Genomic DNA, 19,245 nt, shown 5'->3' on the forward strand with positions numbered 1-19,245 from the left:
TAACTTCATTTAGCCTGTTCATTATCACCTTCTCAGAGGCCCATCTGACCATCTTATATAAGACAACACCCCACTTTAGCTTCTCCATCTGCTTTTCATACTTTTTCCTCCAGCATATGATTATCTGACACTGTATTAATTGAATGAAAATTATTTCCCCTACTCTAGATTAGAAGCTGTATGATAGTAGACTTTTGTTCATTTATCCAGCACCTAAAACAGCGGAGAGTGAGTGCTCAATAACTATTTATTTCATTTAGTCAGCTACAATTTCTCAAAACCGTGTGCAGTTAAGTATTGACATTATGGCTATCCTCACTTTACAGTTTACAAGAAACTATGGCATATAAAAGTTACATAAGGACCTAAGAACAAACAAAGCGAGAACAAATGTCAAGATTTGATGAATGATTCCTGAAATGGGTGAATGGAAGCAAAATCCGAATGGAAGCAAAATTTGGGCTGAGGGAAACCCAAACCATACATGAACACCAGGTAAAATGTTGGCCACACAGAAAGAAGGCAAACAGAACCGAGTCTCTTCTCTAAGGCCATAACCTTATTATATTGCCCTCATAACAACCTCACGGGGTAAGGACATCAGGTACATTCATTAACAGCAAGACTGACGCCATATTTCGCAGCCTGCAGGGGTGGCAGTTTCAGCCCAGCACTCACCGATTCGTACAGTTACATAATCGATACTCAGAACCTCGGGCTTCCTCCCGCCCCTGCGCTGGGCTCACGTGGCTGGCCTCGCGAACGGAAGCAGCCTCTAGAGAACCATGGCGGTTGGTGAATCCGAGGAACACTTCCTGAGCTGCTGCAGCGGGGAGCGGTCAAGGTAATTCTTACGTCAGAGCACGGCGGGAACTGAACACCCGCCGGCCTAGAGGGATTCGTCCATGCGGCTCTGCGGTCCCTCTGATTGGCCGGCGGATGACGTAGCCCGTTTACAGTGCGCTCTGTGGCAGTAGGAGTGTGCGTCAGCTTTGCGCAATAGGAAAGAGGAAAATGGGGCGTGTCTGACCGCCCAGGGGGCCCGCTGATTGGCTGGAGGGCGGCTACGCCGCGTGGCCCGGGCCGCCAGAGGAGGGCGGTGCCGTGGGCCTGGTCCGGGTTTACTGGAGACCGGCTTCAGTAAGATCATCATGGCAGCTCGGATAGGTCAAAGAGCTCTGAAAAAGGTGGTTTCGGGATGCCATCCGAAGTCTGCGGCAGCCGCCAGAGTCCCGGCTCCAGCGCAGGTGCCTGCGAGGAACGTCAGGTAATGAACAACGGGGGCGCCGCAGCGAGGGTAATTTCTCCCTCCCCACGGCCTGTTGAGCAAGGGGACCCGGGACATTTGCGGTGAGGCAGGCGGATCGGATGCGTTTCCGCGTCTATGTAGACAAAGGGCCTACTACTGCCTTCGGCAAGTGACGGACTCAGGCCCCCTCTCTCCGCCCCCTTGGCCGGAGGGTCGCCAGCCTGTTCTGGTCGCCCCGTCTTGTTTGTGGTTCCCAGCCCTTGCGAGAGGCGGTGAATCATTTCGCTCAGCGACTTGGAAGCAGCTGATACAGCCACTTGATGCCGGGTGGGGTGGGGGTGCCTTTGGGCTCTTCCGGTCTCCGCCCCTACGGCCTACTGCTGCTGTTCTCCGGAAGTTATAACTGCGGCGCAGGAGTTGGGGCTGATGGATGTGGGAGTTTGTGGCCTGTCAGTGAGTCCCCTTTTGTTCCTCCAGAGTGTCCAGTGGCCAGAGGTGCTTTCCCCAGTTTCTGGTAGCGGTCTTTGCCCACCCCCGTCCCCACTTTAGTGCTGCTGCTAAGTCGCTTCAGTCGTGTCTAACTCTGTGCGACCCCATAGACGGCAGTCCACCAGGCTCCCTCGTCCCTGAGATTCTGCAGGCAAGAACACTGGATTGGGTTGCCATTTCCTTCTCCAATGCATGAAAGTGAAAAGTGAAAGTGAAGTTGCTCAGTCGTGTCTGACTCTTAGCGACCCCATGGACTGCAGTCCACTAGGCTCCTCCATCCATGGGATTTTCCAGGCAAGAGTACTGGAGTGGGATGCCATTGCCTTCTCTACTTTAGTGCTAGCTAAACTAAACCGAAGCCGAAGTAGGGGACTTGGATTTTTTTTTTTTTTTCCCTGCCATTGTAAGTTAGCAGTCCTGTAACCTTGAGTCAGAGTCTGCCTTCGATTTTCCAGGTTGGTTCTCTTTTGGTAAGTAATGGAAGAGGGCTTCCCTGGTGGCTCAGACGGTAAAGCGTCTACCTACAATGCGGGAGATCTGGGTTCAATCCCTGGATTGGGAATATCCCCTGGAGAACGAAATGGCAACCCCACTCCAGTACTCTTGCCTGGAAAATCCCATAGATGGAGAGCCTAGTAGGCTATAGTCCATGTGGTCTCAAAGAGTCCGACAAGACTGAGCGACTTCACTTTCACTTAATGGAAGAGGAGACATGAAATTTTCCATATTTCCACCAGCTTCCTTCTATTAATGACACTTCAATAAATTATGCTCGAAAATTAAAGTTAACTTTTAAAATTAATTCAGTTTTAATCTGTACAGGATGGAGGGAGAAAGCACAAATCTGGTTGAGCTCCTTCCAGGACATTTAGAGTCAATGAATTTTTTAAGATATCAACAACCCAATCAACTCTAAATCCTTTTAGACATTTTTTGGTCGAAACTGAAATAAAATCATTTCACATCCTTTACTCTTGCTTTAGGAAATAGCTTTAAAAAGTTCCAAGCAGAACACTGTATCTTACTTTACTGCTTGTATTGCTCTTATAAAATGCTGGCTGTTACTTTTGAGAAAAAAAATTGCTTTAGTGATCAAATTAAGGTTTAAATTTCAGTCTAAATATTTACTGTTCATGATAATGAAAAGGGAGATAATTTATGAGTTCATTGCAAGGCTGATTCTGGCCTTTATTATAATACAGTATTTAGGTTGTACTGGAAGTTTAGTGACCAAAAAACTGTCCTCCTTTTGTTCAGTTTTCATTCTATCGTTTAAACATGTGTATGACTGTAAGGTTCTCATATTGTAGTTGAAGACATACTGTTCTTGATAAAGTATGAAGATGGATGTGTTGTCCAGGGCATTGTAACCATAATATGCAAACTGATCAGAAAACTCCTATTGTGCTCAGTCCTGTCCGACTGTTTGTGACCCCCATGGACTGTCACTTGGTCATTTTTCCTCCACCCACATAGCACCTGTTACATCTTACTTCCGTCTCTAGTTCACTATTGCCTTCTCTCTCATTCTGTTCTTTTTGCACTAGTTCTTGCTGTTCTGTGTCTACGTCACATCCAACTCTTTGCGACCTCATGAACTGTAGCATGCCAGGCTCTGCCCTCCACCGTCTCCTGAAGTTTGCTCAAACTCATGTCCATTGAGTCAGTGATGCTGTCTAACCATCTCATCCTCCTGCTGCCCTCTTTTCTTTTCGCCATCAATCTTTCCCAGCATCAGGGTCTCTTCTGATAAGTCGGGCTCTTCACATCAGGTGGCCAAAGCATTGGAGTTTCAGCTTTAGCATCAGTCCTTCCAGTGAATATTCAGAGTTCATTTCCTTTAGGGTTGACTGGTTTGATCTCCTTACAGTCCATCCCTGATCTTCTTACTGAATAGCCCCAGTTTCTTTAATCATTCTTTAACTCAATTTTCTCTTCCAGCCACACTATGGGATGTCAGTGTCCTTAAAGAAGTTTTATTTATACGTAAATCATATTTTATATGAATCTAATTTTATATGTAACATGAGATTTCACCAGGCCACTCCTTTCTCTGTTAAAAAAATAACTTGAAGACCTGATTTAATGAAATATTCTCTTAGGTGGAACACTTTAAGAGCATCTCATTGAGAATAAATACCAAATTGCTTTATACTGACCAGTAGTCCCCAGCATGATCCAGCTGCAGCCTCTCTCGCTAACATTATTTCATCGGGCTCTCGCCCTGGCTTGCTATACTTCTGCTTCACTGTTAATCTTTTTGAGAGTCTGAATGCTGCCAGGCTCTTTGCCTAGTACTTGGAATGGTCTGTATCTACCTCTCCTCCTCCCATGTACAGACACACACATATGTGTGTATGAGAGAGAGATCTTATATATGTGTACACACACATTATGTACATACATACCTGTTTCACCCTTTACATGGCTGTAGTTGTTGTTCAGTTGCTCAGTGGTGTCTGACTCTTTGCAACCCCATGTGCTGCAGCATGCCAGGGTTCCCTGTCCTTTACCATGTCCCAGAGTTTGCTCAAACTCATGTCCGTTGAGTCAGTGATGCCATCCAACCATGTCATTCTCTATCATCCTCTTCTCCTCCTGCCTTCAATCTTTCCCAGCATCAGGATTTTTTCCAGTGAGTTGGCTCTTCACATCAGGTGGCCAGAGTATTGAAGCTTCAGCTTCAGCATCAGTCCTTCCAATGAATATTCAGGGTTGATTTCCTTTAGTATTGACTGGTTTGATTTCCTTGCAGTCCAACGTACTTTCAGGAGTCTTCTAAAGTACCACAGTTCAAAAGCATCAGTTCTTTGGTGCTCAGCCTTTTTTTATTTTCCAGCTCTTACATCTGTACATGACTGAAAAAACCATAGCTTTGACTATACATACCTTTGTAGGCAAAGTAATGTCTCTGCTTTTTAATACGCTGTCTAGGTTTGTCATAGTTTTTCTTCCAAGGAGCAAGTATCTTTTAATTTCATGGTTGCAGTCACCACCCACAGTGATTTTTGAGCCCAAGAAAATAAAGTCTGTCACTGTTCCCGTTGCTTCCCATCTATTTGCCATGAAGTGATGGGACCAGATGCCATGATCTTAGTTTTCTGAATGTTGAGTTTTAAGCCAGAGTTCTCACTCTCCTCTTTTACCTTTATCAAGAGGCTCTTTAGTTCCTCTTTGCTTTCTGCCATAAGGGTGGTATCATCTGCATATCTGAGGTTATTGATATTTCTCCCAACAATCTTGATGCCAGCTTGTGCTGCTTCCAGCCCAGCGTTTCTCATGATGTACTCTGCATATAAGCTAAATAAGCAGAGTGACAATATACAGCCTTGACATACTAGTTTCCCAATTTGGAACCAGTCTATTGTTCCATGTCTGGTTCTAACTATTGCTTCTCGGCATATAGGTTTCTCAGGAGGCAGATAAGGTGGTCAGGTATTCCCATCTCTTTAAGAATTTTCCACACTTTGTTGTTTACCTGCACAGCCAAAGGTTTTAGCATAGTAAATGAAGCAGATGTTTTTCTGGAATTCTCTAGCTTTTTCTATGATTCACCAGATGTTGGCAATTTGATCTCTTTTCTTCTGCCTTTTCTAAATCCAGCTTATACATCCAGAAGTTCTCAATTCACATACTGTTGAAGCCTAGCTTGAAGGATTTTGAGCATTACTTTGCTAGCATGTGAAATGAGTGCAACTGTGCAGTAGTTTGAATGTTCTTTGACATTTCCCTTCTTTAGAATTGGGATGAAAACTGACCTTTTCCAGTCCTGTGGCCACTACTGAGTTTCCCAAATTTGCTGGCATATTGAGTGCAGCACTTTAACAGGATCATCTTTTAGGATTTGAAATAGCTCAGCTGGAATAACTCCTGCTTATCCATTATGCCTCAGCTGAAATACAACCTCGGAGGACTTCCTGCATCACCCTATCTAAAGGAGGTCCTAATTACATGTCCCCACACCCATTTCTATTTTAGTGGCTTATTTAATCCTCAACTAGAATATAATCTTTATATTTGTTTTATTCACCATTATGTCCCTAGTGCCTGGCACAGAATAGCAGCTCAATAAATATGTGAATTAATGTACAAATAGTAGTGTATAATAGTTATGAAATAATCTTACTAGTGTAAAGGCTAAAAATATATAGGTGAACAAGAGCATACCAGGCATCTGTATTATGAAGTACCCTAAACAGTTAACATTCTAATTACCTTGACATATGTTTTTACATACACACATGGAAATGGAGATTGGAAGGTAAAAGATAATTGAGCAATAGGTCTGACAGGCCCACCACATATACAGTGGAGACAGGGACCTAATTTCAGCTGTCATGTGGATGCAGCTGGGAAAACAAGGTGGGTAGATGAGTTAAAAATTGGACAATGACTGTTCTCCCATCCTAGGGCAGTAATATGTTGTTAACACATGACTGCAGACTAAAAGCCAGCTCTGAGAGATACCTGTTGTGTCTGAAGGCTCTAACCCTAACTGTAAGCTGGTATTTTTAGTTTTCTTTATGGTGCCCAAGAAGCTTATTTCTTGCATGCGTAATTTCTCGGAAATATTCTAAGGTTGCAAACATCTGAAGTATGATTGTTATTTAACGGTCTCTACTTTGTTTGCTCTTAATTGTCAGTGTTACTCAATCAGGTAATTTCTGTCTTTTTAGTTATTTAGCTTCCTGTGGTATACTGATGAGCAGAACTCTTCCACTACATACCTCAGTTTTTCCTAAGAAGATACGTGCAAGAACCTTCTTCAGAATTGCTGCACCATTAATAAACAAAAGAAAAGAATATTCAGAAAGGAGAATTATAGGGTTTGTATATAGTAATAGATCTATTAAAAGAGCATGTTCACAATGTTCTTTAGAATATTGTGCTTCTTTTTTTCTAGATTCGTTTCTTACAGACCAAGCTCTGATTTTCTCACCCTTGCTATTTTATAAATACTGGTTGAATGAATATGGTAACTTTATATAGGATAGGTTTAAATCTTGACATTTAAAGAAAATAAACTGTTGATGTCCTGCATTTTTGTACACTGTTCTTTTTTATAGTGGCATCATTACTGATATGTTGGACCAAATATGTTTGTATAGCTCCCTCACCTACACACATACACACATACATAGGTAAGTATATATAAACATGCTAAGAGGCCCCTACCATCCAGAGCTGAGGTTGGCAGACTTTTTCTGTAAAGGGCCAGTTGGTAAATAGGTTTTTGGGCCATACTGTCTTTGTTGCAACTACTCAACATGGTCAATGTAGCCCAGAACTAACAGTGGACAATGTGTAATAAATGGGCATGGTTGTGTTCCAATAAAACTGTTTACAGAGTCAGGCAAGAACCTAGGCCCCATCCAACTTGGTACTTTTGTGATTCCTTGGTCTTCAGGATCTCTTAAAAAGAAACACCTGATGCTTAATCATATTGGTCCTGGAAGTGACACACAGTGCTTACTCTCAGATATTACTGGCAAGAAGTAGTCATGTGACAGCGGTTTAATTTGTAGCCTACTGGTGGCCAGCAAGAATACCACGTAAAGCAAGCCTTAATACTTGGATAGGTAGACATCTTTGCCCCAGATGGTGTCTTAAAAACAGAAATGGCAACAAAAAGATGAAAAATCAAATAGTGAATTGGTCTGCTTTACTTTTGAATTACTAATAATATCTCCCTTTTACTGTGAACTTGCATTTGACAGGCCTGCTGGCTGCTCTATATTGTTTCATTTAATTCTCACAGTAATCATGTGATCTAGGTATTTTTCCCATTGTAAAGATGAAGAAACTGAAGCTGAGAAATTATGTTGTGTCATGACTCCAAAGCTTATTTTTCCCACCATATTTATTTATTCTTTCTTGTTTCCTTATTCTTTCTCATGCTAAAATTCTTTTTACTACAAATTGGTCTTATCTAATGATCACCTTCCCCCATATATTGTTTGATATAAACACATAATAGCTACCATTTATGAAGTGCTTAGTAAGCATTGTGCATTATGTCAAAACTATTTCCTTTAACCCTTAAAATAACTCAGTAGAGGTATTTTTCAACTATGGATGAAGAAAATTGAGAGGTTAAGCAACTTAGTCAGGCTCACATGAAACTACTATGTTTTAGAATTGATATTTGAACATAATAGACTACTTTTATGCAAATAGCTTCCAGGCTAGCGGGTCTCATACATCTTCATGGGATTTATATTGGCATTTATTTCCAAGTGTCTGAGAACATGGGGAGAGTAGAGTAGGTGTGTTTACTCTTTCCTCTGTGGGCCTCATTTCATGATCATAAAGATTAATTTAAATATATATAAACACTCATTCTGTCATATTCCAGACATACCCTTTTGAAATTTAGAATGTGGTTGTTCACTGCATCATTTTGAGATGAGTTCTATTTTAGCAGTCTTGACTCTTTATAACCGAGAATAATACGTGTTTGGTTTTCATTGTTCAGTGGTCTTTATATGTATCCACAGTGTGGTGTGTGGTTTTTTTTTTTTTTTATTTAAACCCTGATGTATCTTTGTGGAATTTATTTCTAGGTATTTTGCATTTGTATGCGACTGTTTTATACTTGTTAGTATAGAAACAGTATTAATTTTTATACATTTCTTAACAGGCTACCTCACTGAATTCTTGATTGATTCATTTTTGATTTGATAGTCATGTCACCTGCCAGTTTATAATTTTGCTTAATTCTTTTCCACACGTGTGCCCATATTTCATACTCTGATTTAATTTCTTTGACATTTTAGAACAATGTCAAATGACAGTAATGATGGCATCATTGGTTTCTTTCTAATGCTAATAGTAATGCTGCTTATATTTTACTATCTGTGAAGGGAATCATACAACGATTTTGTTTTGGCTAAATAATATGGTTGTAATAATTCTTAGTACTGAACCATCCATACTATGTATGGTTGATTGTATGTACTATGGATGATTCATCCATACATCCTTATATGAGTTGCATTTGATTGTTTTATTTTTTTAATATATTACTGGGATTATATATGCTGGTATTTTACCTAGAAGTTTTGCTTCAGTACTCACAGGTAATATGGGTTTATGGATTTTTTATGTTCTTTGTGAAGTTTGGGTTGGCAGGGTGTTAGGCTGGCTCATAAAGAGTGAGAAATTCCCCTTTTTTGTGTTATAGAATTGATTTTTTTTCTTAATTACAAAATGTTTGCATACTTGTATAAATACTTAACAATTTAGAAGTATATATACTAGAATGAAAAGAAAAAAACAGAAGAAAATAGAAAAAAAGAATTTTAAAAAGACACAAAAGAAAAAATAGAAATATATATATTAAAGAGTCTGTTTTTAATCCTACTCTTTTCTTCCTGAATTACAACTGGTAATTGTTTAATTTATATCCTTTTAGGACTTTTAAAATATATTTTCATTACAGTCTATTAACATAATTATTTTCAGAAAAAGCAAATACCAAATGTTTAAAATTGAGGAATTATAGTATATACTTATATCCATTTCTCAAATGGATAATAAAGTTGTATATAAAGCAGACAAGATATATACAATTTTATTATCTGTCTAAGAAATATTGTAAGTATATAGTGTATTTCCTCAATTATTAAACACTTGATATTTGTGCCTTTTTTCATATAGCAATATATTTTAAACCTCTTTGCTCTAAAGTATATGGTTGACCCTTGAAAGATGGGGGTTTGGGAGTACAGACCCCCACACGGTAAAAAAAAAAAATCTGCATACTGCTATTTCTGTTTGAAAACAAGGAATTGATTAAATGATTTATCCAAAGGCAGGAAGCTGAAACAGCTGGTATAAAATCAAGACTCAAACCTTAGTTTATTTGATTCTACATACTGTGATTTCTAATTGAACACAAACTCTCCCCCACATTTAATTAAAAAATCTGTAAAACAAAAATACAAGTACTATATTTATCAAAAAAACTCTTATGTAAGTAGACCCACACAGGGCAAACCTGTGTTGTTCAAGGGTGAACTGTACATTTGATCTTAATCCTTTTAGATAACTGACGAGTTCCACAGTATGAATGTACCATAATTCATCAGCCATTTATTATAAAGCAGTAGTAATGTGTGTGCCAAATGACTTCTTGCTTCATACACAGTAAGTTTTATTATTTATTCAGTTTAAAGCAGGGGTCCCCAATCTCTGAGGTCTAATACCTGATGATTTGAGGTGGAGCTGATGTAATAATAATAGCAATAAAGTGTCCAATAAATGTTATGTACTTGAATCATCCTGAAACCATCCTCTCTTCCCCACTCCATGGAAAAATTGTCTTTCATAAAACTAGCCCCTGATGCCAAGAAGGTTGGGGACCGCTGATTTAAAGTGTATATGTACTGTATAAATAGGTGCAGTTAACACCTTTCCTTTTGTTTTTAAAGTTATTCTATGCAGGAAATGTATGATGTAGTATCTGGAATGGAGGATTACAAGCATTTTGTTCCTTGGTGTAAAAAATCAGATGTAATATCAAGGAGATCTGGATACTGCAAAACACGATTAGAAATTGGGTTTCCACCTGTATTGGAGCGCTATACATCAGTAGTAACCTTGGTGAAACCGCATTTGGTGAAGGTAATGGTTTTGTTTTTTGTTGTTTTTAAATATTCCTCAACTAGTGATATATTAAATGGATTAATGTATAATAGCTTAAGAAGATTTCCCTAAACTAATAGGAGGAGGGAAAAACAAACTGTTATATCACTTAAGTTGTGTTATTTTATACAATATTAGTAATATTCTTTCCAAATATAAATTTAACTAGAACATGGAAATGAGAAGCTTTTTCTTTTGTCCTTCTGTTGAGCTGCTGACCCCTAGGAAAGATTCAGCCACACAAGTGAGAAATGTTTTAATTTAATATTGATACTTGTGCTTTTTTTTTTTAAGTTAAGGCAGGGAAAGTGGTGAGAGGATGAAGAAAGATAGAAAAGATATAAAGTGGAGAATATAAACATTGTTGAAGTCATCCTGCCATGTACCAGGTACTGACATGCCAGGTGCTGTTGCATGCATTGTGTTAATCATCTTACCCTTCTCAGAGAAGGGTACATACATAGAAAAGGCACTCAGACTTCAACACATGAAAAAGGAGAACTCCAGAGTTACACTACCATTTATTTTGACTTCCTAGAGTGTGGTGAACAAAGACTTTCAAAGCTTGAGTTGTATTTTGTGCCCACTTGATTTAGTGGTGGTATCATTTCTTGGTTATTGGCCAGAGCTAAGTGCCTTTTTCACCTCTTTGTCAGTCATTGAGGACATGCAGCTCTCATACCAGAAAGAATATACTGTCCAGTGAAGCTAAGACATTGGAGTCCACCCTAGTCCCACTGTCAAAACGTCAACTCCACTTAAAAGTCCGTGCCCCATACCCACCTGTTTGCCTCATAGTTTTGCAGTTTTTACCTACTATAGTGCACTGCCTGTCTTATAGTAGCTAATGTATTAAGCTCTACAGTGCTTTACTTGAATTGTTTAATCTTCACAACCGACCTTTGAGGTGCAAATTTTTATCCTCGAGTATGCTGAGCCTTGGAAGAGTTAGATAGCTTGCCCAGGGTTACACAGCCAAGACTACAGTCTGTCTGACAACAGCGAATATCTCTATAAATCTTACAATTGAGTCCCGTGACCTCAATCTCTTACCATTCAGATTCTTATAACTTCAATCTTAACATATCCTGCATCTAACTAAAGAACTCTAAAACCATATCATTTTCTCCCCTGGCTTTCTTCCTTTCCCTGACTTCCATGAATGTACCGTATAGTACTTACTCCACAGCCCTGTGCCTTTGCTTATTGTTCCCTCTTCTCTCTGTAATGAACTTGATTCTTTGCCTGTTAATCCTTCAAATCCCAGCCTGCTTTCTCCCTTTCCTTTCATATGGCTAGTCTGTTCTACCTCGGTGATTCCTCTAGGCTTTGCATGTGCTTTATTTATTTCTTTTACCACTCTTTAGTATAACTTCTTTCTTCCTTTGGATTTCTGCTTGACAGAATCGAGCTACTTAAGGGAATGGGAGATCTTCTTTTTCATCTCTGAATCCTCAGTTATGAGGCTTTTGTTTATGAAGTTCTCACTGCTGTGTTCCTGTGTTCCTGTATATCCAGATGTTCATAGTAATTTCAGTAACCTTCAGCACTGCCAAGGAGGCAGGAAACTTTTTTTAATTATAATAGTATGTATTATATATTACTATTTTAATTTTAGGAGGCTTAGAGAAATTAAGAGCCCACATAAATTTATACTGTGTATGTCTGATTCCAAAATTATTTTTCCATCAAAATAAGCTGCCTCACTTAATGTGCTAATTTATTATTTAAGGGCTTCCCAGGTGGCACTAGTGGTAAAGAACCCACCTGCCAATGCAGGAGACATAAGAGACTGGGGTTCAATTCCTGGGTCAGGAAGATCCCCTGGAGGAGGAAATGGCAACCATCTCCATTATTTTTGCCTAGAGAATCCCACGGACAGAGGAGCCTGGCAGGCTACAGTCTGTGAGGTCGCAAAGAGTTGGACATGACTGAAGCAACTTAGCATGTTAGCACGACCTAAAGGTTAGGCAGCATTTGAGGGTTGTTCTGGAGACCCAAGGTACACACAAATTCGTACTGTTTATGTCTGAGTCCCAAATTATTTTTCTATTAAAATAAGCTGCCTCACTTAATGTGCTAATATTTAAAGACATATTTGAGAATAAAACACAGCTATGTTCAGCTTTTAATTTTCCCTGGGCTCAGGTTCTAGATCTTAATACCTTATGTATATATATATGACATAAAATAAAAATTAGAACCAAGAAAGCAACAAAAGCTGTGACATTTTTTATTAGCTGCCCCAAATGTGCCTGTGACTTGACATGTCAGTGATTCTACATGAATCATAGATTCATCAGTCTGTAAGGGCCAGAAGCCCACTTGCTGTGTTCAGTATCTCTGTTAGGAATGAGACCATTGGCAGTATTGTCCCTATCAAAACATACCAGTAAAAATCTGTGGGTCCTTGGGCTAGGTTATTGATACAAGTACAGCACTGCCAAATTTTGTTAAAAACATAGTCAGAGGAAGGTGCTATATTGTAGTGATTATTCCCAACAGCTGTTTCTCCCTTACTATTAAATTTTTTTTTCCCTTACTATTAAATTTCTTATAAGCTTCATACATGATTGTAAAGAAGGATGGAATGCTTTACCTTAAAGTTGGGTAACTGAAAAAGTTGTAAAAAATTAGAAATAAAAGTAAATAAATTGCTTGCTTCAGCAGCAAATATACTAAAATTGGAACAATATAAAGAAGATCAGCATGATCCCTGCACAAAGATGAATGCAAATTCATGAACCATTCCGTATTTTGGGGGAGCTCATTGTGGTACTCTGTGACCACCTAGAGGGGTGGGGAATTGGGGGGAAGTTCCAGAGGGAGAGGATATATGTATACTTAAGGCTCATTCACATTGCTGTATGGCAGAAGCCAACACATGACTGAAAGCAGTTACCCTCCAGTTAAAAAAAAAAGGTCGTCCCTGGTGGTCCAGTGTTGAAACCTCACTTTTCCACTGCAGGGAGCACAGGTTTGATCCCTGATTGGGGGACAAAAGATAAAACAAGCCGCACGGCACAGCCAAAAAAAAAAAATAAAGTTGGATAACTGAAATAATATTTTATTATAGATTTTTGATGGTTTTAAAAATTAGATATTCATTATTGAACCAAGTATAAAGCCAAATGCTTTGGGGAAAAAATTTTTTTTTTTAATACGAACTAGATTTATTTAGAAGAAACTTAACAGAGTGTGGGCCATCTCAGAAGGCAAGAAGCCTTGAAGATATTTTTTTACTTTAATGACTTTTTTGTCATTAAAACTTTCACTGGTTTCCATATTAAAAATTAAAAGTTTTTTAATAAATGTGAATAGAGCATTTCTTTTAAAATGCTTTTTAGTATGGGTGCAATTTATAATGATTCTATAGTAGTGAAAGTAAAAGTCACTTAGTCGTGTCCGACTCTGCGAATCCATGGACTGTATAGTCCGTGGAATTCTCTAGGCCAGAATACTGGAGTGGTTAGCCTTTGCCTTCTCCAGGGGGTCTTCCCAATGCAGGGATTGAACCCAGGTCTCCCTCATTGCAGGCGGATTCTTTACCGGCTGAGCCACCTGGGAAGCCCAAGACTTTCAAACAAGAGTTTAAAAATAGCCTGCTTTTGAGGGAACATAGCATATATATTCTTGAGGTCAGTTGTCTTCTAGTATAATAAAGCCCAGATGGCATCTTAGGATAGTAAATAAAGAAGTTGAACTTCATTCAAGGTCATAACCAGTTCTGACAGTGTCTTAGTAACTGTGGTCCTGGCCACCATTTTTCACACTGGAAGGCAACTCTTGGATGGGTCTCAACTGGCATTTTTTAATGCTAGAGAATGGGACATGTCAGATTGCACTGCACATAGTATCACTGTGTATTATGTTTCAGTGTACACACGTATGTGAAATAACAAGCACCGAAGAGGTGAGAGGTCAGAAAGGAATGAGTCAGGACTAGACTTAACAAGAAAACTGGAACCATAGAGGCCCCTAGAGATAAAGAATAGTGAGTTAGAGAAAGTAAATGTGATTGATAAGGAAGATCTTTGGGCAGGCAAGAATTACAGAATTGTTGTAGGGATCTATGCCAGATTCCTTACAAGTATTAAATTTAGCCATCTCATAGTGATGGTAAAAAATAGGCATTATGCTCATTTTACAGGTTAAGGAAATACATTACAGGGAATTAACTTGTTCAGGATCACTAATAAGTGGCAGAGCTGGAAATAAACTTCCAGATAGTAACTCCCTATTTTGTTGTGGGGGGAGAACTCTGAAGTAGCACAGTGGGTGGCAGCAGTGGAAGAGAGAATTGGTAGTAATCTTGGGAATCCCAGGAGAAAGGAAAATGGCTTATGTCGGCAAGAGATCTCTTCCTAGTACCAAGCTAAAGAGATCTTTTTGTCACCTGTGGTCTAATCTATAAACATATTTACTTTCAACTAAAGCATCCTCAGTTATAGATTCTGGACAATCCGAGTGGTATTTTACTGATTTTTGTTTTGTTTCATTTTGTTCTAGGCATCCTGTACTGATGGGAAGCTCTTCAATCATTTGGAGACTGTTTGGCGTTTTAGCCCAGGTCTTCCTGGCTACCCAAGAACTTGTACTTTGGATTTTTCAGTAAGTCTCTCATAAAGCTCTCTATTTGTTCCAAATATCAAATAAAGTTGGTAAAGAAGGAGTAATTCATTTTTATTAGAACCCAGATGCTATAATTAGTAAACTGCATGCATAGCGATTAGGCTTCTCAGGTGGTTCAGTGGTAAAGAATCCGCCTGCCAATGCAGGAGACGCCAGAGATTCAGGTTCAGTCCCTGGGTCAAGAAGATCCCCTGGGGTAGGAAATGGCAACTCACTCCAGTATTCTTGACTGGAAAATCCGATGGACAGAGGAGCCTGGGGGCCCTAGTCCATGGGGATGGAAAGAGCTGAACACAACTGAGCAACTGAGCGTGCTCACATGCACTCGCGCGTGCGCACACACACACACACTTATGCATAACAATTACTATAAGACTTTTTTTTTTAATCTCAAATTTCTGAGTATTGAATATCTTTTTCTGCACTGGCTATTCTTTTTTTTTTTTTGGCACTAATTTTATAAGACAGAATGCTAGGGGAAATTCCCTGGCAGTCCAGTGGTTAGGACTCTACACTTCCACTGCAGGGGACACTGGTTCAATCCCTGGCTGGGGACTAAGATCCCTCATGCTGCATGGCACAGTCAACGAAAAGGAAAGAATGCCAATGACCTTTTCTCTTTCTCTCTTTCCCGAAACCTTGAATGCCTTCTCTATTTTCTAGTTTTTGCAAGTCCATAGATGATAAGACACATGTCTTGCCTACTACCAGCTTAATAACAATGTAACACCAAATGAAATGTGTACATTGATCTGCATCTTATGAATTGCAGAAATAAAATGCAAAGGAAAATATATTTTTAAATTTAAGCACTATGGTATTGATATTTTCTTGTTCATATCACCTTAGCTACAGCAAACTTAAAGTCACTTGTGTGGCTTTCTATTTACATGAGTTGGTTCCTGTATTTGCAGCTCAGGCTTACATTTTAAAATATGGTTATAATTTTGAGTAAATTACTGTATGCTGGTCTCAGCTCTTAGGTTGCTTTCATTTTCATTTCATAATTTTTTCATAAAAATTAGTGGACAATAATGGAACACTTGGGGAAATTTGAATGAAACCTCTATAGAGTAGATAATAGCATTACTATCTAGTAATATTAACTCTTGTCTTTTAATCTCCTGGTTTTAATTGCACTGTGGTTATATAAAACCTGAAATCTGGGTGGTGGGCATATGAGAAATCTTAGTGGTATTATTGCAACTTTTTAATAAGCAAAATTGTTTTAAAATTAAAAATTAAAACTTTTGAAAGTTAGTGGATATTTCATCCTTAAGGCATTATTTCTCAAACTGGTTGCTTTGAATTCAGTCTTGAGGGGATATAAATGAAATTTAAATCCTTGTCTACTTTAAGATGGAAGCACCTTTGCCATCTAGTTTGTGGATTAACCTCACCTTTCTGGTATTAACTTGTGGGATAACCTATCAGAGAGATCACTTCCCTTCCTTACTTCCTTTTGGGAAGTCGTGACCGACTCTTTGTGACCCCACGAACTGTAGCCTGCCAGGCTCCTCTGTCCATGGAATTCTCCAGGCAAGAACACTAGAGTAGGTAGCTGTTCCCTTCTCCAGGCGATCATCCCAACCTAGGGATCGAATCCAGGTCTCGCTCATTGCGGGTGGATTCTTTACCAGCTGAGCTACCATTTCTTTTTGGGAAGGAAGGTAGCTCTTAAAGGGACACACTAATAAGAAGCTAAAGTGATAAATATGATATTCATTTAGCAAAGCTTTTTTTCCAGTTTTTTTTTAACTTAATAAAATCAGACTCTTTGCCATAAAATGAAATTCATTGACTCTGTTTTATTTACGTTTGTTGTGTAGCCACTGTTGTGCTTACAACAGTAAAAAAGTCCCTCTTATCAATGTTAAAAATCTCATCTAGATATAGGCCCATATTGCTCTGCCTTAGGTATTGGGCCAATTAGCCCGTTTGACTGTGCAAACACCATTACCCTAAGTAGAGATTTAGTAAAAGAAGGGTCTTTCTAAAATAGTTATTAACATTTTCCTACAGATTTCTTTTGAATTTCGCTCACTTCTACACTCTCAGCTTGCCACATTGTTTTTCGATGAAGTTGTAAAGCAGATGGTAACTGCCTTTGAAAGAAGAGCGTGTAAGCTGTATGGTCCAGAAACAAACATACCTCGGGAATTGATGCTTCATGAAGTTCATCACACATAAAGAAAAAAGGAAATGGTCACCTACTTGTATCTAGTTTATTCACTTTTAGGAAGTGCTTTCATCATTTGCTTTCAGAAGTCAGAAAGCATTTGTCAAACCCAGCTTTGATTATAAACCCATACTGTTGAAAATTTGCACTTGGAATATGGAACCACATGTACATAGAATTCAATCAAGTATAATTCAGAGTAGTATGTATATTAGAAAATTTACAATAATAGGATGACATCACTGTTGCTGGAATACTGATATCACTCTTTTGAGCAGAAATTGAAACTGTAAACTTAAACCTTTTAATTATTACCTCACCTGAAAGAGGTTGGTTGAGCTACTCATGCAGTGTGTACTATATTAACCATATCATGTTTAAGTTATTAATTTCAGATTATTTATAACTTATTGTCTTAGGGCCTGCCTCATGGCTTAGGATATTTGAGTAATCATCAGATATTTAAAGTAAAAACTTTGACTTAAAAATACTGTTAATGAAGGTTCCCTGGCACTTTTCTTATTTTTAGATTGTTCCTATGGATAGTAGTAGATAATTCAGTATTATACTAAGGTTAGCTTCCAGATAAACAATTATTCTTTATTTTTATTTTTTGGTGAGTGGTCCAGAGAGTATTTTTTTGGTCCAGAGTTTTAAGCTACCTTTCTCATAGTTTGCCACCGTCTCTCTGATACTTTGACTGCTGTGTCAGTAAGGCTGAATCTGTGTCAAATTTGTCTACAGCAGTGGGCAATAGATCAAGATAAGTTGGTTGATGTGTCTGCAGCACCATGCATCCTTATTTTCTATTTATTGTGTGTATTCACTTTCGATAATGTATTTCAAACTGATATTTTTGTAAACAAATCAACGTAAGGACTGAAGTGGTAACTTAATAAAGTTAATTTGTTTAATTTTTGTACAGTTATTTTGGTTATTGAAATATCTCAAAATATTTAACAAAAACAAATCTGGGCAAAATTCAGTCTTCCTTTAGTTAGTATTAACCCCCTTTCCTTCCTTCATCCCCTACCCAACAACCCTTTTGTATTAATCATCCATTGTTTCCTCAGATCAGCCAAGGACTTCATGGGTTAGTTCCCTGTGTGAATGCATGTTTGCATTAATCGGTTGTAAGTGGCTGCTCTCTGCCACGTGATAGGTATACTGTGGTGAAGGATTTATACAGTCCACTCACATGGAGCTTGGTTTGTGCCTTCACATAGGTAAAGTAATTTTCCACTTACAAATGAAGTGTTTTCCCATGGCATAAGTAGTTTTTATATAATTATGTACCTTTTGGGACTTTCTTGGTGGTCCAGTAGTTAAGACTGCAAGCTTTCACTGCAGGGAGCACAGGTTCAATCTCTGGTCAAGGAACTAAGATCCTGCATGCCAGATTTTTTTTTTTTAATTTTGTACCTTTTAAATGAGAAAAGTATTTTTTATTGTTTTTCTTGGTAAGTGACAAAGATAAGATCTAGGTATTTTTTTCCCGGCACAGTACTACTCTGTTTATGGAAATAAGAACCTGTACTTTACTACTATTCTTACAAATACCATAAGTCAGTTCTTAGGTTCAGAATCTAACTTAATGGTTGGACATAACTGGCTGGTATTATGATAGTATGTAGATGGTATTTTAGTGAGGGAACCCAGGAATACCCAAATATTGCCTTGATCTAGCACATCCCTTTGACCCATGAGGTTCCCCAAGTATCATTAGAATGTGAGTCTTAGAAGTGATAGAGAAAACCCAGGCAGTCTGGCTCCAATATCTGTGCTCTTGTGTTTGCTCTGAAGGCTGTGACCTGTGGTGTTAAGGTGGCGCTAGTGGTAAAGAACCCACCTACCATTGCGGAAGACATAAAGAGACCCGGGTTCGATCCCTGAGTCCAAAAGATCCCCTAAAGAAGGGAACAGCAACCCACTCCAGTATTCTTGCTTGGAGAATCCCCATGGACAGAGGAGCCTGGCAGGCTACATACATTTCATGGGATCCCAAAGAGTCAGACACGACTGAAGTGACTTAGCACACATGCACACACCA

General features: G+C 38.8%; 1 protein-coding gene and 1 non-coding gene across 2 annotated transcripts; both read left to right on the top strand.

Moving 5' to 3' along the window:
* The first annotated feature begins 1,141 nt into the window (after window positions 1-1,141).
* COQ10B (coenzyme Q10B) lies at window positions 1,142-18,058 on the top strand. The gene is made up of 5 exons (XM_052654433.1): window positions 1,142-1,267; window positions 6,415-6,564; window positions 10,171-10,363; window positions 14,894-14,995; window positions 17,039-18,058. Exons 1-5 carry the CDS (start codon window positions 1,152-1,154, stop codon window positions 17,204-17,206), a joined length of 729 nt encoding a protein of 242 aa, XP_052510393.1. The 5' UTR covers window positions 1,142-1,151; the 3' UTR covers window positions 17,207-18,058.
* On the top strand, window positions 13,043-13,144 carry LOC128044000 (U6 spliceosomal RNA). Its single transcript, XR_008198996.1, has one exon. It is a non-coding gene; the product is annotated as a U6 spliceosomal RNA (small nuclear RNA).
* Window positions 18,059-19,245: the final 1,187 nt, after the last annotated feature.

This window comes from Budorcas taxicolor, chromosome 2, assembly GCF_023091745.1.
Source record: "Budorcas taxicolor isolate Tak-1 chromosome 2, Takin1.1, whole genome shotgun sequence".
NCBI lineage: Eukaryota > Metazoa > Chordata > Mammalia > Artiodactyla > Bovidae > Budorcas > Budorcas taxicolor.